Here is a 24,237-nt window from a genome sequence, read left to right as displayed (position 1 = left end):
GTGCCGTCACCCTGTGGTAGCAGCATTTCAATTTCAGTACCCACCCCCCAATTAAAGGGATGTTTTCCCAGACAAACACAGGATGGCTTTGCATGGCTTAAAACAATTTTTATTAAACTCTCGGCACAAGTTAAAAATATAGACAGGCTTGGTATACACGAGAAACTTGAATGGTCAACTCTACATAAAAAAAAAAGTCCTAGCAATCACTCGCCCACTAAGTCGTTGACTTTGCGTAAAGTAACATCAACATTTTTTTACACCCCTCTGCTCCTTGCCAAGCACACGCCTTGCCGGCTGGTTCTGGTCACGTTCACTCGTGATGGCGCCAACACGCGCCGAGTGAGCAAGCGACCAGCCTGTGCAACAGGTCAACTGGAACCCCGAGCCCGTACGTAGCACACCGTGCTAATCGGAGGTGCGGGAAACCTTCGAGGTTTCTCTGCACCTATCCTTGCTCTGGGTGTTAATAGACCTAATGAAGGTGAACAATTTTAAGGATATGGGGCCCTTTAAGACAGTAGAAAGACCTACATAGAACTGCTTAACCCCAACTAGTAAGGCTTTGGTGGTTGCTTTGTGTGTTTGCCTCTTGGTGTCATTTGGTCGGTAGTACTTCGACCAGCTCATAAAATAAGACACTGGTCCAGGCCATACCTGTTTCAAGGACCGTGCATTGTCAACGCATATTTCTTTGCACGGTTTATCAAATGCACGTGGTTAATGCACACTCGGTGCCTTGTGACAGGTCTCCCTTGGTGGGTTGGAACATCTAAACACCTCCCTGTTTCTGCCAAAAAGGGGTAAAGCCTTTGGTTTTTCCATCATTCAATGCTTTCACGACCTGTGAAAGTATGGTGGCAACTGCATTGGCCTCTGACCGGTGATGGTTAGACGCGATCTCCTGCAATTAACCGATTTTGTTTCTAATTAAGCATTTTCCACATACGCCCTCGGAGCATGACGTGGCAACTCAACGCACGGAGGGGAAAGGGGCACCCCCCCCCAATCCCCAGAGGTGGCAGCTGTCCCTGTGCAGCACGAGGTGACTGTGCAGCAGTCTGCCAGTGGGGGGGGGGGGGGGGATGATTGCTTGCTTTGGTGTTACCCCAAATTGAGTGACAGGTGTTCACTTAATTAGTGTAGACGTCAATGAATGCGATTGGTGGTTTTCACAGTGGTGACAAATAGTTATCGATTCAATAGTGAATGTGGTCCAAATTTAATGCAGTTTTTGTTATTTATCAGCCACGCTTTATCCACTGTTGGATGAAGGCCTCCCCAACTCTTCTTGGAGGCTATGGTTAAGCATAATGGGAGCGGCCAGCCGAGGAATGGAGCGTGTCCGGAAGTACTCCTGACAAGGAGATGGAGCGTCAATCTGCTCGTGCAGGTCAGATGCTGGATGTGTCGTTACATCGCAGGACCGTCGGAGGTGGCGGCATCTTGGGGAGGAGGGGGAACCTTAATCCAGCAGTGGATCGATCATGGGCGATGCGCTGCACATTTAATGTTTATCAACACGCGTGGCGGTCTGGCCCTAGACTTTTGAAATTGAACCAACGATGACCACCATGACTACGTTGACGTTCAGACAGGAGACGTAGCTAAACTTTTTCGAATCTAAACTGCCTCCGTTTTCATTTGCAGTAGGTTAGAGGTGTTTTGTTTTTATCCTCCCAAAACGCAGTGGTTTCTGGTTAATGGCCACCACCACCTGCGTGGTGATTAGATCGTTTTTGTTAACAGTTCTGTTTCGAATAGCTGCAATCAAGATCGATGGATTGGCCACGGAACGTACTTTGCCAAAGCACGGTCAAACAACGCCATAATGACTCGCGTGACATCGAGAGGGCCCCCCCCCCCCCTCCATCCAGAAGCAGATCGAACGAAGGGGGCTGCAAGTGAATTTTAATCCAGTTCGCGAGTCGGACAGGTTTTCTTCGAAACAACCCTTCCCAACCGGTTTTCATTTTGCCCGCGACCTTTATCCAGAGCTACCCTCAATAGACTTAAAAAATGGTGAACTAGAAACCACCCTGCAACGATTGTGATGGGCTCTCCCCCCCCCCCCCCCCCCCCATTCTGACACGCGCTGTAGACGGAACGCACGTGCCGCCGTGATCCTAGCGTGTTCCAACATGGGCTGCGTTGGGCGTCGCAGCTACGCTCGATGGCGAAGCAAATCAACAATAGTCCACCGAGCCAGAGCAGAAATCGGTACCAACACCAAGTTAACAAAGCGCGAGTGGTACCCATTTACTACTCTAACGCCCACTCATTTCCAGTGGTTATCGCGCACAATTCGCCGTTACCGTTTCCACACAGAATGAAAGCAGCACCGCGAAAGTTGCGCCACCCCGGCTGGTAACGTCCGGGCTGACGGGCGGAAGGAACGGTGCGCTGTCGGGCAAGGTGTGCAGGCGGTGCGACTGCACTGCCAGGGTGCGGCTCGGCACGCCGGGGGACTCTCGGTGCCGTCAACCTGCGGATGACGGCGGCCTCTTCGTGACGACGACGATGAGGATTGTCGAGCTGCCCTTAGTTGTCGTCATCGTCGCTTGCTTCGCTGGCATCCGACCCCGCCTCGCTGCTGCTGCTGCTACTACCGCTGCTGCTGCTGCTCCCGCCGCCGCCGCCGCTGTTGTTGTTCGCTCCGCCGCCGCCGCCGCTCCTCCGAGTGTCTCCGCCGGCTCCTCCGTCGCTGTCGCTCCCTTGTCCGCTCTCAGCCCCTGTTCCGGCGCGCACGAGACGGACAGAGCGAGAGGGATTCAACGTGCTGTGCTGCCAGAGGACATGGCGACCACGACGGCCACGGGAAAGGGAATGAAGTGCAGAGGCATTCGTGACCCGTCAGCCCTTGCTGCTGGATTATAGGCCGCGTGCGTATCGATCGCACCTCCGATTGGCACGGTCAGCTGGGTACGGTGCGAAAGCAGTTGTTACCATGCACGTACAGCAACAGGACCGGCTCACGTAATTGTCAAGTGTTGGTCGTGAGCGGGAATTGAACTCGGGTCGCGGGGTTTGAAGCGCAGTGCGATCACCACTTCCATGAAGAAGGAAAATAATCCCCCGTTATAGCCTTAACAGACTGCTGGGGCAAATGCTGTTAGCGAGCACGATGAAGGCTGAAAGGCACCTGATGGAGGTGGGTGGCCAGCACCACACCCAGCCACAGTTGTCTCCCCAGTGGTAATGTTTTCACATCACGCCAAGTACTCATTTGAGGCCGAGTCGACGTAGAGGAGGCTCAGGATCGGTTCAGATAATCGTCACTGGTATTTGCTGCGAGTGCTACCATTGCACAACCGCTGCCCACACACACGCACACACATGCAGACCAGACAAAGAACCCCCTTATAGCATTAACAGACTTTCGGGGCAAGTGCCGCGAGCCAGCACTTATGAAGGCCAAGACAGTGCATGAGGGAGCGGGTGGCCAGCACCACGCCCGGCCGCCTTTGTCTCCCCTAGTGGTGATGTTTACACGCCGCACGCACGAGGTACTCATTTGAGGCCGTATCAAACCCAGCAGAGGCCAAGGACCAGTTGAGATAATCGTCACCGGCTGTAAGCGGGAATCAAACTCGGGGTCGCCAGGATTCGTAGCAGTTAGCGCGGCCGCCATTCCGCGCAACACACAGGCGCTCACGGCCTCGTGTGTCGTTCCCCCCCCACCCCCCTCCCCCACACCGACCTTCGTCGCTGTCGCTGTCGTCGATGCCGCTGCCGAAGATCTCCTCCTCGTCTCGCGCCTCCCTCGCTTGCCGGTCGTCTCCGCTCTCGCTGCTGCTGCTGCTGCTGCTCCTCGCCCGCCCCCCTTCCTCCTCCTCGCCCTTCCTGCCCCCCGCGGGGGGCGTCCCCCTGCCCGCTGCGGCCCCCTCCGCGTCATCCTCGCGGTCGCTGTCAGATTTCTCGTCGCCGCTAGCGCGATCCTCCGCGCCTGGGGAATCGCCCCCCCCACACATCATCAATATGGTTGATGTTATCATCTTGGTTGGTGTTACGAATGTTATCAACACCATGATCACAAATATAACCAATAATGTCACAACCACCATCCCCCCCACCACAACCATTATCATCATCACAATCACCATCATTACCACCATCAGCATTACAATTATCACCGTCATCATTATCACGACAATCATCATTACAATCACCACCGTCATTATCACTGTCATCATTATCACCACCACCATCATCACCACGATCACCACCATCATCATCATCACAATCACCACCATCATCATCATCACAATCACCACCATCATCACAATCACCATCATCATCACAATCACCATCATCATTATCACAATCACCACCATCATTATCACAATCACCACCATCATCATCACAATCACCACCATCATTATCATCACAATCACCACCATCATTATCATCACAATCATCACAATCACCACCATCATCATCACAATCACGACCATCATCATCATCACGGTCACGCACCTGATTCGCGATTCTCCTTGTCGGGCTCGATTTCCTCCTCGTCCTCCTCCGGCTCGTGGTTCTCCAGCTGCGCTTTGCGCGCCTCCTGCACGGAGCAAAGGGGCGCCAGCGTCAACACTCCACGTCACACCAACGCTCCACTAGAGGGCGTTCCGGAAGGTATTGTAACTCTGAACCTTATAACCCCCCTCCCCTCTCACCCCGTGTACGAATAGTTTTATTTGAATATGCAATTTAATTGAGACACCGCGTGTTGTGTTGTCTTGCTGTGGTCTTGGATTGTTGCTATTTTGCCACCTTGCCAAAATCGGCATGAAATTATGTATGACTTGCGTGCCCTTTCTCCATTTTGCACTCCAATCGTTTGTTTGTATTGTTTGTTGTTGTAACTTGCTGACCCGCCCCCACTGGACATCTGTGAATCAGAGCTGCATAGCTCATGGGATTCCTCCAGTCGAGATAAAGATTCTGATTCCGCATGCGGCCCACTTGCAACACTGGCTAGAGGTTTTGGAAGACGTGGGCGGGAATACCCCCCCACACTTTAGCCCACCACACGTGACCTACCGACCGTAGACTAACTGTGGTGTAGCAATTTATACTGCTGGGTGCGGAGACTAAAAACTTGCAATTATTGTTTCAACAGCCACGCCGGGAGAGATGGAATCGAACCGGCGACCTTTGGGGTTGCAAGTCCGCTGTGCGAACCATTACTCCCCGCAATGGCAGCGTCCCCAGGAGGTCTACTCGCGGCGATGCCGCTGCGGCGCTTGTGGTGCCAGGCATTCGCGCCGAGTGCTGAAGTGCTCACCCCGCTGTCACGAGGTCACAGGACTGACAATGACCTTGACTGACCGAGACGACCAGCAGATGGCACCACGCACAGTGAGCGCAAGAGAGCCGCTTCTCAACGACGACAACTCTCACCCCGAGCCCAAAGCCTTCACTCACCGTTCTCCCACCCCTCCCCTCCACCCACGCACCTGCCCCCACCCCTGCCCACGCACCTGCCCCCACCCCCGCCCACGCACCTGCCCCCACCCCTGCCCACGCACCTGCCCCCACCCCTGCCCACGCACCTGCCCCCACCCCTGCCCACGCACCTGTGCCTCGAGCTCCTTCTCGTTCATGTGTCGGTGCCTCACGCCGAGCACCGTGTTGGCGCTCGTCTGCGCGCTCTGCCCGGCCTTCGCCCTCCGCTTGCTCAGCCGCACTCTGCACGAAGCAACAAAGCCACACGCTTTCCATTAGCACAACCACGGAAATCCACACCCCCCACCCCACTATAGCCTGAACAGACTGTTGGGGGCAAGCGCTGTTCGCGAACACCTACGAAGGCCGGAACGGCACACGAGGGGGTGGGTGGCTAGAACCACGCCCCGGCCGCCTTTGTGATGTTTACACATCGCACTGGGTACTCGTTTGAGACTGAGTTGACCCATGGGAGGCCCAGGACCGATTCAGAAGATCATTGCTGGTGTTGGCAACGAGTGAGGAATCAAACTCGGGTCTCCCGAGTTCGTAATGCAGCGCGCTGACGGCTACACTGTGACCCCATTAACACACACACACGGACGCGTGGACAGATGAGCAGACAGGCAATTAGGCACACGTACAGAGGGATGGACAAACAGATGGGCAGGCAAGCAGACCAGACAGACAAAGGGGCAGACAGAGAAGGCAGGCAGGCAGAAGACAAATTGACGGATGTAACGGTGGACAGACAGACAACCTGGCAAACAGGCAGACGGACGGGAAGACACGCAATGGGTTTCCATGAACTGGCAGGCAGAGGGGACAGACATACGGACGCAGAGACAAACAAGACGGGGGAGGGGGGGGGGGGATTCGTGCTCGCCTGGTCTCGAGCTCGTTGTAGTAGACGCCGTCGCCCTCCCGGAAGATGAAGAAGTAGTTCTCCTCGTAGCCCTTGCTCGCCTTGTTCTTCACGTTCCAGTTGTACTCGCGCGCCATGCGGTACTCGTAACTGCGGGGACACGGCCGCGAAGAGGAGGGCGTCATTGCTACGACGACTGCCACCACGCTCGTTAAGACGTTCCGACACCAACCAGACACCTATTGCAAGGCATCATCGAGTCTGCTTTAACCGCACATCATGCTTGCGGTTAAACACGCATTGCCCTTGAGACTGATTGGGGTAGACCAGAGACGGCTCCATTTGTGGCCTTGCCTTCAACACTGTTAGAGCAGAGAACGCCAAAAGGCGAACAAGCACAAAGGCAATTTTTTCAGTTTTTAGTGGTGTTGGGGTATTTTCGTCTGTTTTTAGTTGTTTTGGGGTATTTTTTTCAGTTTTTAGCGATTTTTGGTAATTTTTTCAGTTTTTAGTGATTTTTGGTAATTTTTTCAGTTTTTAGCGATTTTTGGTAATTTTTTCAGTTTTTAGTGATTTTTGGTAATTTTTTCAGTTTTTAGTGATTTTTGGTAATTTGTTCAGTTTTTATTAATGGCCTGGAGTTTCATTCTTATCGGATCGTTTACTGAGAGTTATCATGCACTCTCCACCCTCCACCCTCCCTGCATTACAAAAAGACAGAGACGGACGGAGTTAATGCACCAACGCTTTTTAACCGTGCTTGGAAAGCACGAGTAAAAGTAAAAAAACGAAAATATCCTTACTCCTCTTCGGCCATGAAGTCCAGCTCCTCGTCCAAGTCGCGCTTGCGTTTGCGCATCGTGTCTTCCGACGGCAGGAAATACGCCACAAACTGGTTTCCCTCCTCGTCCATCATGCCCCTGGGGAGGTCAAGGCAACGGTCAAGGCACGACGGACGGCTCGACGATCAACGCTCGGCGAGAAACGCTGCCGACGGGGTTAGCGGTCGACTGCCCAATGCAGGAGATGGAGAGCGCTTCGTTACCGAGGGGCGTGTAGGAATCCACCACCCCTACTACTGCCACGACCATTACGGCCGCCACCATTATCACTTTGACCAGCCCCATCACCACCCCCCCCCCGCCACCCCGATCACATCTTCCACGACCAACAATTAACTCGCAGCCACAACTTGCTTTTGTTTTTTTTACATCTTAAACAACGAAAATTAGTATGTAGATATACATATATACACATTTTCTCATTGTTTTGAAATTTCAGATTTTGTGTTTCAGTATGAATGTGATGGCGCTTTGAGTGGCAGACTTGTGCCAGAAAGGTGGTGCATGTGTAAACAAAAATAAACTTGCTTTGACAGCATCACAACCGCCATCATCACCACCCCCACCCCGATCACATCTTCCACCGCCACGCACTACGGATCAACACGCGGCGTACCTGATCATGGCCTGCGACATCGTTTCCACGGCCGTCGTCCCGGGCATGTCCTTGGGTGCCGGGTCCGAGTCGAAGATGACCTGAGCGCACGGGTTGATCCACATCTGCAGGAGGTGGGGCGGGGGGCGGCAAACACAGACATTAATTATTGCATAAATGTATTATTGTTATAATTGTATTAAACGACCCATCTATACTGAAACGCTTTGTCTTCTTCCCTGTCACGACGATTCTTCTAGCTGTCGCGTCATAAGAAGAAGAATCCGTTGATAAATCTGGCAGAGCAAGCACGACTCCCATCGTGTTAAGAGAATGGCCCGCACAAGCGGACATCACAGAGTTACCTCTGAGATCCCGTCTTTGGGCAACCTCTGTTTCACGCATACGGGGGCAGCAGTTTACTCACCCGCCTTGCTAACAGGAATACTGTTCGCCGGACAACAGTCAAACCGGCATTTTTTGCAAGATTTATCGCAGGACCGCGCCACCGAGTCCCAGGCCATCTTTGGTGGTGGTGGTGGTGGAAGTAGTGCCGGGGCTCGTTCCCCGAGGGTCACACTGCGGGTGTGTAAACGTTCTCGCGCGGTCTCAATGCAAATTAACTCTTCCACATTCATCACGCATCGTCAGCGAAGGACCGTTTCGCCAAACGTGTGACCTCTTGCGACAGCATTCGCATCAACTGCTCTTGCTGCCTGCCATCCAGTACCGGTGTCTCAAGCGGTTTGTTTGATCCGCAGATCTCGAGGGTGGGGGGGCGGGTGGCGACCATGGGAGCGGCACCATTCCTTTGAGGGTCGCACTTCGAACGTTGACCCCGAACCAAAGTGCGCAATCTGCTGCTGGAGTTTGCGTGTCGAGACGGGGCGACGTATCCGCAATGTGACAGCCGTCTCCTCCCTCGACCGAAGCTCTCGATCGCGAGGAGACCGGTAGCAGGTGCAACCGTCACATTTCTGACCAAGTCGAACCATCGGCTGCCAACAAGGCCGTCTGTGGCATCGCTCGAAGCAACGTCCAGGCCTCCCCGCACCACCGTACAACGAAACTGACAAAACACAGCACATCTCTCTTCCACAACTTGCCTTGAAATCCGGGAATACTGGCATGACCTCCACAGGGACGACCCGCGGCTTGCTGTAATGCGCCTCGATCTGTGAGGGCGAAGGAGAAACAGGAGGGAGATCAATCTCAAATGGAACGAATGCGTTACTCCGTTAGTTTCCAAATCGCTCTCAATCGTCGCCAGCGACGTGGGGGGGTGGGGGGAGGGGGCACAGCACCTCCTTCTTGGCGTCTTCGAAGGTCTTCTCGATGGCGGAGATCTGGCTGTCGCGATCCTTGTATATGTCGTCCTCTGTGAACTGCTGCTTGACGGATACGCCGATTCTGCCGTCACGGGAGGGAGGGCAGGTTAGCATAACGCATGGATGTATGTACAGTAATCCCTCGCCACTTCGCGGTTCAAGTTTCGCGGCCTCAGTGCATCGCGGATTTTTCGAACTGATTTAAAGGCCTCATTATACCTGTGCAGTAACACCATCATCACCATCATTCATCATCACATTTATCGAACTGCACAGGTCTGTCATCATCGTCATCGTCATTGTCATCGTCGTCGTCGTCATTACTGGAGTCAAGTCTCAAGATACTACTGTCATTGGTGAGTGTAGAACACCATAATACGTATGGTATGAGAGAGAGTGAATGTATAATATTAAGGTTTTATAATTAAATAGATTTAAGTAAAATATATATATAAAGTATAAATATACATATTTTAAACATTCTGGTACCCACACACACATATACGGAAATTCCTAGGGGGCCAATCCTACTTCGCGGATTTTCACCTATCGCGAGGGGTTCCGGTCCCCATTAACCGCGATAAACGAGGGATCACTGTATGTTGAACTTCTTTCGCACCGTACATAGCCAATTGTGCTAATCTGAGGTGCGAGGGAAGGACAACAAACTAAACACAAAAAGCAGTTCTAAATAAAAACCGTTTTCAGTTTAGATTTACAAGTGCATAGCTCCAGTGGCTTCCTCATCAGAAAAGCGTTCCAGACGGCCGCAGAGGAACATCTGAAAGCACGCGATGCAGTGTCCATCTTTGTTCGACGGTTTGCCAAAAGCCGCTGCGAGGATTACCCGAGTATGCGTGATGGTTTATGCTCCTTGACGAGATCAGCCAGGTATTTTGGTTAATTTATGGCAAGCACTTTTGCGTGTAACGAGCGCGACCTTACAATGTATTCGTTCAGCAATCGGAAGCCAATGCAGCTCAAACGGAGTCGAACAAATTATCCGGCGGCATTGTTGCTGCATTGGCGGTGCGCTGCACAAAGCACGAGCAACACAAAAACTCCACACGCACGTCAAGAACAACAACAACCGCTCATCAGGATAATATTCTTAACACTGATTCTTAGGTTTTTTCGGTAAAGTCACGTAGGTAAAACATTTAAATTAATAATAATAAAAATCACGACAGCTGTATCAAGTAATACAGCTGTCGTAGCTGTGACGGTTACACCTGAAGACGGAAGCTTGTGTTGCCTCCGAAACGTCGTGATTTTTATTTTATTTTTATTAATTTTAATGTTTTACCTACGTGACTTTACCGAAAAAACCTAATAATATGAATCCTTGCAGTCACGAAAGCTTCAAATTTAGAATTAACACTGATTTCTCATCCAGGCCCAATGGTGTAAAGGGCAGTCTCCAACTGTTGTCCACTACATCTCTGGCCTCTCTAATTCATGTGCTATGAAGGGCCCTCTCTATCACTGCTATGATCACTGTTACATTGATTTTATGGCTTTATTTGGGTGATTTCGAAAAGTTTTTTGGTTTGGCCATGTTTGTTTGTTGTAGTACAGAGTTAGACTAGTGGCTTTAATCTAAGTTGTCTTGTGGTTGTTGTTGTTTGACTTGCATCCCACTGGGATTTTTGCACACAGCGTTGGTGTACGGTGCTTTTTTCTGGAAGATTTTTGCAGTTTTTTCCTGGATTTTTCTGTTTGCGCATAGTCACTTTAAGATTTTTCCTTGTTCATGTTTTTGTCTGTTGCGGTTGCACCGGATTCAAGAGCTGAATGGTTCACAGGGCTATACCAAATAAATGAAACTGAAACTTTGTTTGAAACGTCGCCTGTTCTATACTTTTCTTTTTAAGCACACAGTATCACTGACGAATGTGTCAAATAAAATAATTTAGCCCACGGGCCAAGAGTGTTGGTCGGTACCACCTGCCAGTATACAGGACATCAGACAAAAAGAGCTTCACAGCTCATCGGATTCCTCCAGGATAAAGATTCTCATTTTGATATAACTACGCGATGCTTCAGCATTTTATACGGAGGAGCAATGATCATCTTTCTAGCCCTTTCCAGAACCTTGCTGGACAAGCCACTCACTGTGTCAGTCCGTCACGACCCTCTACGTGTATCAGTGAGTTTTACGCCGGGGAGCGGTGCGCGTGTCGGTGTGTGTCAGTGTGTGTTTCGGTGTGTGTCGGTGTGTGTCGGTGTGTGTCGGTGTCTGTGTGTGAACCGAGAGCCTGTGAAGGGGCAGCAGAAACTCACTTGATCTCGGGCTTCTCGTTGCTGATGCCGTAACGGTTGAACTCGGTGGAAATGTACTCCGTCTTCCTCATCCACGGCACCACCTTCGCATGCTGCTGGGATCTGCAAAGTAGAAACAGTTCACTGCCGGGTGAAGCCATCACCATCTCTCATGAACCTGCGATGCAACGTTTAACCTAGCACCCACATGATGGAAGAAGGAATGGACTTTACCCTTTCCGGAGAAGAATACAGGTGTTAAGATGTTCAATCGCCAAATAGACACCTATCGCAAGACATCAAGTTAGCATTAAACCACACATCTCCCACCATCACCACCACCCCTATCACAGGTTCCACCAAACATGCAAACCAACGCGCTTTTCTCACGTATGCACTGTCCTGGAAAGAGCGTTTTATAAATCCGAAATAGAATAGTCCTTGAAACTGATTGGCCCACACCAGAGACGGCCTCCTTCATGGCATTGTCTTAACAATGTCAGACCAGAACACGCCAAAAGGTGAACAGCACAAAAACAATGCGAATATCAAAGCATTAATGGTTCGGGTCGAGGAGTTATATCTATGGGACCCTTGATACTGGCAAAAAAGAGTCCTATAGAAACAAGATTCTTCGCACGAGCTGATTTCACCTCGGTGGACATCCCCTCTGGCCCCCGTTCCCTCCTCCCTTGGCTGCCACACTGCCGCTAGCCTCGCCCACCGTCCATCATCCCTTTGTAACCGTGACGTGTTCTAGCCAAGCCCACACGCTGTCCTCAAGTCCCTACGATGGCTCTAACTTGTGCACGTTCTGGTAGTAGTAGTTAGCAGTCGCTAAGCCATCAACGGGGCTGTTTTGAATGTTTCTCCAGGTGTTGCGAATCCATCGTCCCTTGCCAGGCCGCCTGAATAAGCATGGTCCGCATCATCGAGTGCGATGATCCGTGGGCAGCACCAGGTTGAGCGGGGGGTGTCTCCTTGGGCGAGCCCACGTATGGCCAGGCTAAGGTCGAAGAGCTCTTATCTCGTTGCCGTGTTGCGTCTCGATACGAGTTGCATCTTACTTCACGACTTCAACAGTGGCACGCATGCTCAAACTGTGTAAATTAGATATTTAATTTCAGTCTGATTTTGTTTTTTCAGATGAATAAAGACTCCCGGGGCCTCTTTACCTCCGCGATCCCTGTGGTGTTGCGATCTCTTCCTCCAGAAGCTTCTCATCAGCTGGGTCCAGGTACGCTGCATACAGAATAGGCACACTTGCATCACGTGACCACATCTAACACACAACATGGTACACTGCTCACTTGAAAGTTTAAATGTAATTTTGGGGGAAAAGGGCAGGAAAATATGAACAAAAAATGGCATTGTCTGAGAAATATTAAAAATAACGGCTGGATTGATTTCACTATTTGTACTTATCCTAACAATTAAATCTGTTGATTTTATACAACCGCTGCATACCATTGGGGTCAATCTTGTAGGTGTCAGGGTTGATTAGGTCGATGGTGACCCCCAGGTCCGGCTCTGTGAGCAGCTCATGCTTGTGCTGCTTCTCCAGCGACGTCGCCTTGTACTGCACGAACCTGCAGCGGACGCCAGTTACAATTCCTGCTTATTCTTTTATGTATCAGAATATGTATTTATACTGGAGGAATCCAATAAGATATAAAGCTCTTTTTCAAAGATGTACAGTAGGGGCGGGTCAAAACGTTACAACAATACAAAAACACGATACGAGTGCAGTGTTATAAAGGTAAACAAATAACTTTAAAAATACACACACACAAGAAAGTCTTTCCATGTAAAGCCCATTAGCTTATTTTTCAGAAGCAACCTGGTCATAAATAACAGCTCAACAAAGTGTATTATAATTTGAAAATTGAAAGCAGCAAAATAATCTAAATGCACGTTTGTTGAACCTCTTTGCACCGTACACATAGCCAACCATGCTAATTGGAGGTGCGGGGGAAGAACAAACTAAACACAAAAAATCCACCGCCACCTCCCATGATGTAATAATCCACGAAGCACATGGGACATGAACCGATTTCATTGCTCCATCTCCTCGGTAGTCATCCTCTAAGAAGCATTCCATTCCTTGGTGACCACTGCATAATGATTATTTTTACAATTCTTATTCTAACCATCCGTCATTATTGCCCTTGAGTGACATGTATTGCCCAAGCCCACTTTTCTTTATAGTTTTAAAATCATTAACCTCTATTTAATCCATGCGCTCCTCTTTCTGTCTTTCCATGCAATTGCAAGCAAGTATCACTCCATGTTTCTTTGCACACTTTTCAGTGTTTATTGTGTTTTTTATAATTATTCTTCACTGTAAATTAATTTTATTATTCAAATCAATAACTTTATTATTCCATTGGAACCTCCTTTGCCAGTAGCAAAATATGATAATTATTTTTTTTACCCTTTTATCTGGCAACAAAACTGACACCTTTTTTTTGCGACGCCTTTTGGCGTCATCTGGTCCAACATCATGTGAGACTAGGCTCTAAGAAAAGCTGTCTCGGGTGTGGACCAATCAATTCCAAGGACAGTGCACACATTATCAGAGTTGTGTTTTTTGTTTGCATTCCGACCGCAGGTATTGTAGTCAATGCAAACATGACTCCTTGTAAAAAAAAAAGGTGTCAGTTTTGGTACCAGATAAAAGGGTAAAAAAAACAATTAACTTTATTATTGATTTCTGGTTATGATTATTACATACAGTAGAGTCCATTATCAATCCACTGCTGGATGAGGGTCTTCCTACTCCTTTCAGTCATGGGGTTGCTTGGCCATACTTTCACACGTTGGACAGTGTGGGTTGATGACAGTGCACGATAGGGTGGTGTGACCAACAACACGTTACACCAGATCAAGGCCGTAGCCATGGAGTCAACATTGGGGGGGATGTGTCCCCCCAAATATCTCCATATATATAAAAGGCAAAGTTGTGAGTATGTGTGTCTGTTCCAAATGTTTAGCGTACTTCCCAACATGCAACACACTTGAAATTTGCAATGTGGGTACTTTCCAGACTGTACACCATGCTAAAATTATAAACACACACTTTTGTCTTTTTTTGGGGTGAGGGGGGGGAGCTCAATAATGCATATATTTTTTGCACGGCAAGTGAGCTGTGATTTCAAATCAGTCATGTGACCGGCGCATGTAGAAGCATAACGCATTGTAGTGTCGTGGTTAGCGCGCTGCGCTACAAACCCGGCGACCCGAGTTTGATTCCCGCTCACGGCCACCACCAGTGACGATTATTTGAACCGGTCCTGGGCCTCCCCTAGGTCGACTCAGCCTCAAACGAGTAAGTGGTGTGGTGTGTCAACATCGCCACTGGGGAGACAAACGCGGCCGGGCATGGTGAATCCAAGTCCCGGGCGAAGCCGGGTAGTAAAGCTAGTATATTATAATTACGGCCTTGCACCAGATAGTAATTAACGGTCGAGTCGAACTCATCGTGTCCTTGGACCGGTCCAGATCTCACTCACCACTCGTACTAGCAGTGGCCAGGGATCAAACGCAAGCCGCCCAATGTACATCGCAATCTGCTAACCACTGCACCCACACCTATGAGTACAATTAATAAGGGATGTGATGCTGTGTGAAACTGGTGTTAAGACTTCACCTGTTCGCCTCGAATGGGTAGGTGATGAACTTGGGGTCAAAAGGGATGTCGGGAAGGGTGTTGCAGTATTTGACTCGGCATACCAACCCGGACCTGGAGATTTAAACACAACAACCGCGATTACTACTGATGTATATAGACAGGCGTGTGTCAATCCACCGCTGAATGTCATACATTTCACAAGTGTCACTGCAGTGACCTCACTGGATTGACCACCAAGAATCACTTTCATGTGGACGCAAAAAGACGTGATGTGTAGCGACTAGAAATTAATCACGGATGTTTGTTATTTGTGTAGGTTGAGTGTGAGGAAGTGGTGAACTTACCTCTCTGGAGTTCCTCTGTGTGAACTCGACCTACTGAACACAACAAGGACAGAGTCAACAACAAAACTGCACAGGTGTGTAGCCAGGACATCACATCCACTCTCATCAATTTGTGTACTGGATTAAAACATTTGATTTAAACACGGACTCTATGAGGTGAATTTAACAGAGGCTTTGATGACCAACATTGTCTAATAATGCATTTTTAGGTCAAATCGTGTAAGTGAAATGTGTTCATGTGACAACTCTATTCATTGGCTTGGTCAGGTGGCGGAGGGTTTACAGCACACATTTTACTTACTCGATTTGACCCAAAATTCAACTATGAATCTAAATTTGCCACTGCCAAGAACCTGGGTTTAAGTCCAAACAACCATCTTGTAATTAAAACAGGGCCTCACGTATTGTGAACTGATGGTCCCAGCTCCACAACAAAATGAGCGAGATGTAAAAATATCGGTGTTGATGTCATGCATCACACACTACCCTCTCTGTAGCAACGCGGGTGTTATAGGTCGCTTAAAATGACCTCAAGAGATATCGGTTTAAGGCGGGCTTGTTTTCCAACGCGAAGGGTTGGAATTATCTGCCAGAGTTCCGACTTGATTCTTAGTCTCGTTAAATAACACCGCGCGGATGTCCTCTCTCACGCGTTCTATATTCCTTGGCTGCCACTCCTGTCACGAGTCTTAACTATCGGCCATCATTCCCTTCGAGCAACGTGTCCTGTGACGAGGTGCACTGACTTTCTACTAACATTCTAAATTGTCTAGAACCTGCGTATGTTCTGCAATCCGTATTTTCCCCTGGCAGTCTCTCAATTACAATGCCGTCGTTTGAGCTTTTGTTACACTCTGTTTTAGTTCATTAAAGTATTTCTAAAACCACGTCACAGCAGGCAGTACGCAGCGCTAGGGGGACATCCATTTAGTAGGTACGCAAACATCTGTCAAAACTTGATCCCTCTCCCCTCTCCCTGTACACCCCCCCCCCCACCTGCGTACGTCCGCCTGACGCACCCCCCCCCCCCCGAATCCTATAGAACGGCCGATATTTAATCCACGCAAAAACGATCAAGGATTAATAATATTAACGTGTTTAAGCAAACAGATAGTCCACCGCCGGACTAACTAACTCATTTGAAGGCCAATGTAGACAAATTATTATCGAGGTTTCACCCCCCCTCCATGCGTACGTACTAAAAGGATGGCCCCTAAGTAAAACCCGTTTGTTCTCGAGGCACAATGGGACATTACTTTTCATTGTCAAGTTCCCATCACTTGCCAGTTCCCGTCCACACGTGTCATAATTTTCATTCCGTTCCGCCTATAACTGCGATCCTAGATAGCGACCTGATGATGATGATTGCTTGTGTTGCAATCGAAACGTCGTATACTATTATTTAATTTATAAGTTTCTCTTTCTACGTGACTTTACCGAAAAAACCAAAGACTAGACAGACGCGTCTCCAATTGTTGCGCGAACTTATTGCAATACCGTTCACAACCTTCGCTGTGTTGACGTTTAAATCCTCAGCCCAACTTTCTCCATCATTCTCGGCACCAGCCGACCCACATTTAAAACAACACAAACGCCACCACTGCTAAGCCGCAACTTAACAATCGCCACACACGCAACCCTGCCGCGATACCGACATCGCCACACAACCTCCCCTGCCAAAATAAAACCACATCAATTATATCGACGCGAAACGATACAATTAAAAATAAAGAACAATAACTGCGACACCGAAAAAACGGGAGCGTGCTCGCCTAGTCTCCCCGCCGGGATCGCACATCGGAAAGCGGCAGCGATTCTAGGCCAGCAGCGCCTCGCCCTCAGTCCCCGTAGGCCGAGTCGTTATTTATACCCCGTGAGACCGCGACCCCGGGGAAGTTTTAGGTTATATCCCCAATGCGGGATCCCCGAGCACCGGCGAGAGGCGTCCCCCTCGATTTTGGGTTTCGGGGGTTTGGGGAATTCTGGAGGGGAACCAAACCTGGACTCAGCGTCTCTCTGTGCACTCTGGATGGTCGGCGCCATTGCTGGCTGTGAAGGTGGGGGGGGGCGTCACGTGGGACCGCAAGCAACACGGATTCGATATCGACCGACGAATCGATTAAGAGTAATCGATTATTATCGATTATTATCATCGATTACTCGGTGATTGACTGCAAGTGGCGCACAAATGAAGCGTTGATTAACTTTACGCTGCCTTAAAATGAAACGTGTGTGTAATACTCAGATTGTAAATGTTGTGGATTTGCTCTCCAACACACAACCGGTGTCGCTGTACTCGTAACGAATTGGCCACGTTCTGATCACGTGACAAACCTTACTAATTGGCTGCGTCGGGTGGTGGCGGGGTTAACGACACATTTATATATTTACGCGATCGAACCCCCAAAACCCCCCCTATATTATGGATGGATGTAATAGGCGACTTTTCGGGAAATGGTCCTTAACAAAACGTTTGTGTACCATGAAGAAGGTCCATTGGCCGAAACGTCCGCCTTTTGTTCTGTTTATATGTTTCACTTCTTGACTGAATGTGAGGGTTTTTTCTCTCCCAATATTGTACATAGATCGAATGGCGTGCCAATTAAACGCTGAACTGCACAAGGTTCACATATCAATCGATGGCTACCTATTAAAATCGAGTACTTGATCTCGAAATACATGGATCGAATCGCGGGTGAAAATAATCGATTGATTTTGATGCGCGTGTTTGTTTATGTGTGTGTCGTATCGTGGACAGCACTGTAATGAGTTGATCACATCAGCCACCAGAGGCCGCTACATTGGCCACAGTATTTGTTTTAATCGATTATTGAGTGGAACCGTGATCTTAAATTAAGGAAATTAGTTGAATTACGAGATGCCTGTAAATATCTGTCGATTATTTTATGCTTAAGTATCATCGAATCGTACGTGTAAGAATCGATTCTTTATTTACAACGCAATTTATACTACTTTTTAGTAATTTATACTACTGCTAAGTATAAATTACACGTATTACTGCAGGGTATGCAATCAATGATTTCTTGTTTGTATCGTTTCTACGTCTCATTGTATGCGAGGTGGTAGTACAGCAGTGGATTAATTAATCTATCTGTGCGGAGATGTGAGCGTTGATCCCCCTCGATTGAGTTGTTGGTTTTCCTGGATTCTCTTCAACTTATTCCAAACAATTCCTGCATATTATTTTCATTGGACGCTATTTTTAAAAAAATTATTCCGCTGTTTACCCAGGAAAGCCTCACAGAATCTCAAGACTTTCGTTGCAGGAGGGTCCTGTCAAGTTGTCGCAGTAGGGTGACGATGTTGCTGCTGTGTGTGATCTCAATTGAGTAATCTGCGTGTACTTTTTCAGCATTGGGATGCATGGCCAATACTAAACCATTTTTTTTATTTTACCAGATACGGCCCACTGAGATCTAGCTATCAAAAATAATTGCTCAAGGATAGTGGCTTATCACGTGGAATTTTATCGCAGCCAAATACTCCAAACGCATGTTTCCAAATACCAGTTACATTGCAGGGATATGTTGTGCAGCTATGGGAGGAAACCCAGAACAGCGGGGGGGGGGGGGGGGTGAACATACAAACTCCGCACAGGAAAGCGCCCGAGTCGGCGATCGAACCCATGTCCTGCTTGCTGTTATACAGCACAAGCGTCACCACTGTGCAATCCTACCCGCCCTCAAATTTTTATTGTGTCCATTTATATATTTGCGATGTCACTCGCCACTGATGCGAGCCGTGGCTTGTTAATCGAAATTCACAGGGGCAGCTTGCGCAGTGCGCCTACCACTGCGCTACCGCTCCCAACAATTTATGAACACAACGGACACCCTATTTGACTTGACCCGTCAATTAACGGGCACAATTAGCTGGCCAATTACCTCGCCAAACTTGAACAATCGATGTTGAACATTTGAATGGGCAGACATTTGAATGAACGGTGAATGAAGGATCGATGATTGAGCGAGCGAAATCCCCTAAGTGTTGAGGGGATTGCAAGGGGATTGTACTGGGGCCCGGGTCTGGTGGTCCCATTTCCCATCTCTCTGCGCGACGCCAACCCCTGATTCTCTGGGGGTTTCATCCCCGTGCCTGTGACAGATGTTCATTGGCTTCCCCGCTCCTCTGCACAAAGACCCCCCGTGTAGCCTTAACAGACTGTTGGGGCAAATGCTGTTAGCGAGCACCTATTAAGGCAGTCACGGCACACGAGGGGGTGGGTGGCCAGCACCACGCCCGACCGCCTTTGTCGCCCCAGTGCTTACTCACTACGCCAGGTACTCGATTTAGGCTGAGCCGACCAAGGGGAGACCCAGGACCGGTTCGGGTATTCGCCACTGTTATTTGGTCATGAGCAAGAAATCGAACTCGGCGTCGAGTTCGTTAGCGCGAATTCCGCTCACATATAGCCTCGAGTGCTGTTAGCGAGCACCTCACGAAGGCCGGCACGGCACACGAGGGGGTGGGTGGCCAACGCCACGCCCGGCAAAAACACACACATACACTCACGCACGTATACACGCCGCCTCTGGACCGCATCCACTCGTTAGGGGACGGATGAGCACACAATAAAGGCTGAGTTAGTCGCAATTTTCCGCTTAATTAGAAGCTATTTAACGAGCCTCCGCTCGTACTGATTTTAACAAAGACAAAAATCCCCCGTGCAGCCTTGACAGACTGTTGGGGCAAGTGCTGTTAGCGAGTAGCACCTATAAAGGCCGGCACGGCACACGAGGAGGTGGGTGGCCTGCACCACGCCCGGACTGATTTTAACACACACACACATATACACACCACCAGCCGTGTACGTGTGCGTATGTCTGCATGTACAGCGCCTTCGTTAATCCACTGCTTGATGAGTGCTTCAGATGAAGTTCCATGTTCACTGACACAGATACAGACAAAAATCCCCCGTATAGACTTTAATAGACAGTTGGGGCAAGTGCTGTTTGCGAGCACATATGAAGGTCGGCGCAGTAGACAAAGGGGGGTGGGGGTTGCCAGCACAATGCTCGTCCGCCTTTGTTTCCCCATTACTGGTGTTTAGAAATCGCACCAGGTCCTCTTTAGGCTGAGTCGACCTAGAGGAGGCTAGGGACAGGTTTAAATATAGCATTCGCCAGTGCCAGCTGCTATTGGCCATGCATCAGTTTGGGTCGCCGGGTTAGTAGCACAATATTCAAAATAGATTCCTGTTTATATGATTGTGGTTATGGTTGTACTGTACTTTATTAATCCCTAATCTCTGCTATTACATGCAATGAAACAAGAAAAGAAAAGAAAGAAAGAAACAGAGCAATGTAATACAATACACTATTATACATAATTGTAAACAAAAAAAGTCCATCCTGTGTGTTAGTGAATTTTTTAATATTTTAGGCAGGAAATTCGTTTTCAAATTTATATTTTTTTTCTGGGGGGGGGGTCCCAGACACCCTGGAAGATTTGGTCCCCCCAATGTTGACTCCATGGCTACGGCCTTGTTATGAACACAGAGACTCACGAAAACAAAGCCACATGAGTGCGACTGTGGCTATGCAACCCAAACTATTGACCGCACAGTCAAGACCACGGTGGCCTTCGCTCCTTCAACGTAGGAGGAGGAACAGCAGATCTACACGATCTCTCTCTCTCTGCTCCAGCTCTCTCGGCGTGGCAAACAGCAGCAAACCTCGACATTGTCATCGACCTCCTGGACAACAACATCGCTGCCATTCGCAATTACGGAACGGAACCACCAATACTCAAATGCCACCAGCGGCTCCCAATCAAATCCCTGATACGTTTTAAGATCTCAAAACACAAAAAAACAACAACAACAACCCCAGAATTCTAATGTCCTCTCAATCTATTCATTCTGCTTCGTTCAGCGAAATTATCCGACGCATCTCCAGAGGGCCGCCGCAATGAGATCGCGTTAGCGGGCCAATCATCTCGTACCGCCAGCGGTAACAAGATTACAGTCGGCAGGTAATCGGCAGACCGACCGCTCCTCGCCTTAGATATTAATTAACCATGAATAATTTAAGGGAATTCGTTAATTCGGACCGCAACACACAACGGTGTAGCCTTTAGCATGCATGGCCTGTTAACCACAGGGCAGCGGAGAAGGCAGTGCACGCAATGCTATTATAAATGAAAGTGCAGCAAGTAGGATGTGGTGAGGTGTGTACGACGGATTATTGAGGATCTTTTTGTCTAAGTGTGGTGGGGAGCTGAGTGTCATCGCCGACGACCGGTACCAGCGGTGTCACGATCGGCCTCTGTGGAGGAGGCTCGTGCAGGACGCTGCTGCTGCTGGACAGATAGAGGCAGTCGCCCTCCAGCAACAACGGAGGGCGGAGGAGCGACGCTCACAACAACGAACGGTGCGCCGGGCGGATAAAATACAGCAAGTTGGCACAGTAGGGGGTACAGGTGGTGCATCTACCGGTCATCTCAGTCAGACAACCCATGGCACCCGGGCATGTCCCGAGACCTACTTTCAGCGAGCCTTCGACCCTTCACGTGGCCTCAAAGTGCACGTGGCCTGGCACAGGCGCCGTGGTGACGCCGCCGTCACTTAGTGACGAGTATTGGTGGGGAGCGGTAGTGTAGCGATGAGCACGCTGCGCTACGAACCCGTACGCGTGTATGAGTGCGCAATGTAGATGCGTAAGCGTGTGTGTGTGCGCCTGTGTGTACCTGTGTGTGTGTGTGTGCACCTGTGTGCACCTGTGTGTGCCTGTGTGTGTACCTGTGCCTGTGTGTGCCTGTGTGCACCTGTGTGCCTGTGTGTGTGTGCCTTTGGGCGCCTGTGTGCGCCTGTGTGTGTGTGGCTGTGTGTGCCTGCGTGCGCCTGTGTGTACCTGTGTGTGCCTGTGTGTACCTGTGTGTGCCTGTGTGTACCTGTGTGCGCCTGTGTGTGTGTGTGCGCCTGTGTGTACCTGTGTGTACCTGTGTGTGCCTGTGTGTGCCTGTGTGCGCCTGTGTGTGTGTGTACCTGTGTGTACCTGTGTGTGTGTGTGCCTGTGTGTACCTGTGTGTGCCTGTGTGTGCCTGTGTGTACCTGTGTGTGTGTGTGCCTGTGTGTGTGTGCCTGTGTGTGTGTACCTGTGTGTGTGTACCTGTGTGTGCCTGTGCGTACCTGTGTGTGTGTGTGTGTGTGCCTGTGTGTGCTTGTGTGTGCCTGTGTGTGTGTGTGTCTGTGTGCCTGTGTGTGTGTGTGCCTGTGTGTACCTATGTGTGTGTGTGCCTGTGTGTGTGCGTGCGGGGAGCAGCAGCAGCGCAGTGGTCCGCGTGCCGCGCTACGAACCCAGAGCCTCGAGTTCTACTCCCGGCCACGGCTAAGATCACCAGTGCTCGAATGATGCGTGAAGAGGTCGTGGGTCTCCTTACCACTAGGTCGACTCAGCCTCAACACCCCCCGCTCGCCCCCACCAAGCGACCTTCCACACCCTTCCAGAGTCTTGTGGGAGACGCATTCTAACGGGAGACGAAACCCTCGTGAAGCTCATACAAGGGCTGAAGGACGGGGGTGGGTGGGGGGGGGCATTGATTTGCATCGATAGGACCTGCAGATCCCTAGGGTTAGGGACTTGGGACGGTTCCTATATATATGGGGGGAGTAGTGAGTGGGAGCGTGTCCTGGCGCCGGCTAGCCTGAGCTAGTGTGGGCTCGTGTAGGCGAATGTGTGATAGCGCATGTTAGTGTGATGGTGGTTGTTCGTGTGCGTTGGTGTGGGCTAGCGTGGGATAGTGTGGGACCAGACGTGTACAACATTTAAAACACACGCGTATCTAATGCGAAATAGAGAGAGATCCATGCATGTACGTTCTAGAACACAGTGATATTATAGACAATATAATTTGATTTATGTTGATTCTATAAAAAAATAGAAATATCGTCCTAGGCATTGATTAATTTCAGCCGGAGGAAAAAGTACGGAACGCTCATCCAGGAATTAACTTTGCCACCCACTGACACGCAACGGTGAGTTTACAGGCATCTACAATGTGCACGGACATATGCATCCGATTCTAGTAATACTACGGGGTACAATAGTATCGGATTATTACAGAGAGGCGGAGAGCTCGCAAGTCCAGTGATAGTGTGCCTTACGCCCGTGATACCTGTCAATTCCAAGCCCAGTCCAGCAACAACAGCAGCAGCAGCCTTTGGTAAATTATCGCGTGAGAAATTAAGACCTGGTTATACACACATGAGTACATATACAATGTATATATATACACAATACATACAGTATATGTACTATAGAGAATAGTTAGTAGGTAATCACGTAACGTCGATTTGTATCCCGGAAAAGGGATGTGTCAGCATGGGCAATCTAAAAAGCTGGCCGGGCTTGGTAAGGGCGCAGCCCTGCAATGTCTTGCTCCCGTCGCTGCTGGCAGAAGGTGCTTATCAACTTAAAGGGAGCTCCAGAGAGCACCCGGCGAGAGGGGGGGGGGTGGTGCCTTCGAAACCGCTCTGCCATACAAGCGAGGCCGTCTTGCAGAGGTGAGCATCATGTAATAATGTATATATATACATAGAGAACATTTATATATGTTATAGATAAGACACAGTCATACACAATGCGTGTATTGCCTATGTGTATATATACAGAGCATGCGTATTTGTTATATAGAGAAAACGCATTGAGAGAATATGGATATATTGTCTCGGACTGGCATAGACAATCTGTGCATTGTCTACGACTTTATATGTATATATGTTAAAGATAAGACAGAGTCATAGAGAATGCATCTATTTCGATTTAAAGCTTTCGTGACTGCAGGGATTCATCTTCTTGGTTCTTTCGGTAAAGTCACGTAGAAGGGATGCATCTATTGTCAATGACTGTCCACGTATATATACAGAGCATACGTATATGTATTATATCCAAGGCACAGTCA

The 24,237-nt window shown here is 49.3% G+C and overlaps 1 protein-coding gene across 1 annotated transcript; it reads right to left on the bottom strand.

Annotated features, from left to right (window-relative positions):
- Window positions 1-93: 93 nt before the first annotated feature.
- On the bottom strand, window positions 94-17,364 carry PAF1 (PAF1 component of Paf1/RNA polymerase II complex). Its single transcript, XM_078868177.1, has 15 exons — window positions 17,315-17,364; window positions 15,316-15,348; window positions 14,990-15,082; window positions 12,808-12,929; window positions 12,516-12,582; window positions 11,362-11,463; window positions 9,055-9,160; window positions 8,857-8,925; window positions 7,772-7,875; window positions 7,117-7,233; window positions 6,335-6,463; window positions 5,580-5,691; window positions 4,477-4,561; window positions 3,701-3,946; window positions 94-2,732 (listed from the first exon to the last, which is right to left on the bottom strand). The coding sequence occupies exons 1-15, from the start codon at window positions 17,356-17,358 to the stop codon at window positions 2,542-2,544; spliced, it is 1,620 nt and encodes a 539-aa protein (XP_078724303.1). The 5' UTR covers window positions 17,359-17,364; the 3' UTR covers window positions 94-2,541.
- Between the last annotated feature and the right edge of the window lie 6,873 nt (window positions 17,365-24,237).

The sequence above is a fragment of the Lampetra fluviatilis genome, chromosome 25 (assembly GCF_964198595.1).
Source record: "Lampetra fluviatilis chromosome 25, kcLamFluv1.1, whole genome shotgun sequence".
Classification (NCBI taxonomy): Eukaryota; Metazoa; Chordata; class Hyperoartia; order Petromyzontiformes; family Petromyzontidae; genus Lampetra; species Lampetra fluviatilis.
This window is presented reverse-complemented; position numbering and strand designations above follow the sequence as displayed.

Bases quoted from the DNA above. Each gene is read 5' to 3' on its own strand.
- PAF1 (XM_078868177.1), bottom strand. From the start codon at position 17,358: ATGGCGCCGACCATCCAGAGTGCACAGAGAGACGCTGAGTCCAG. The intron at 5,692-6,334 runs GCGAGCACGAAT...TGCTTCGTGCAG, and splicing joins TACAACGAGCTCGAGACCAG to AGTGCGGCTGAGCAAGCGGA. The intron at 3,947-4,476 runs GTGCGTGACCGT...GCGATTCCCCAG, and splicing joins CAAGGAGAATCGCGAATCAG to GCGCGGAGGATCGCGCTAGC.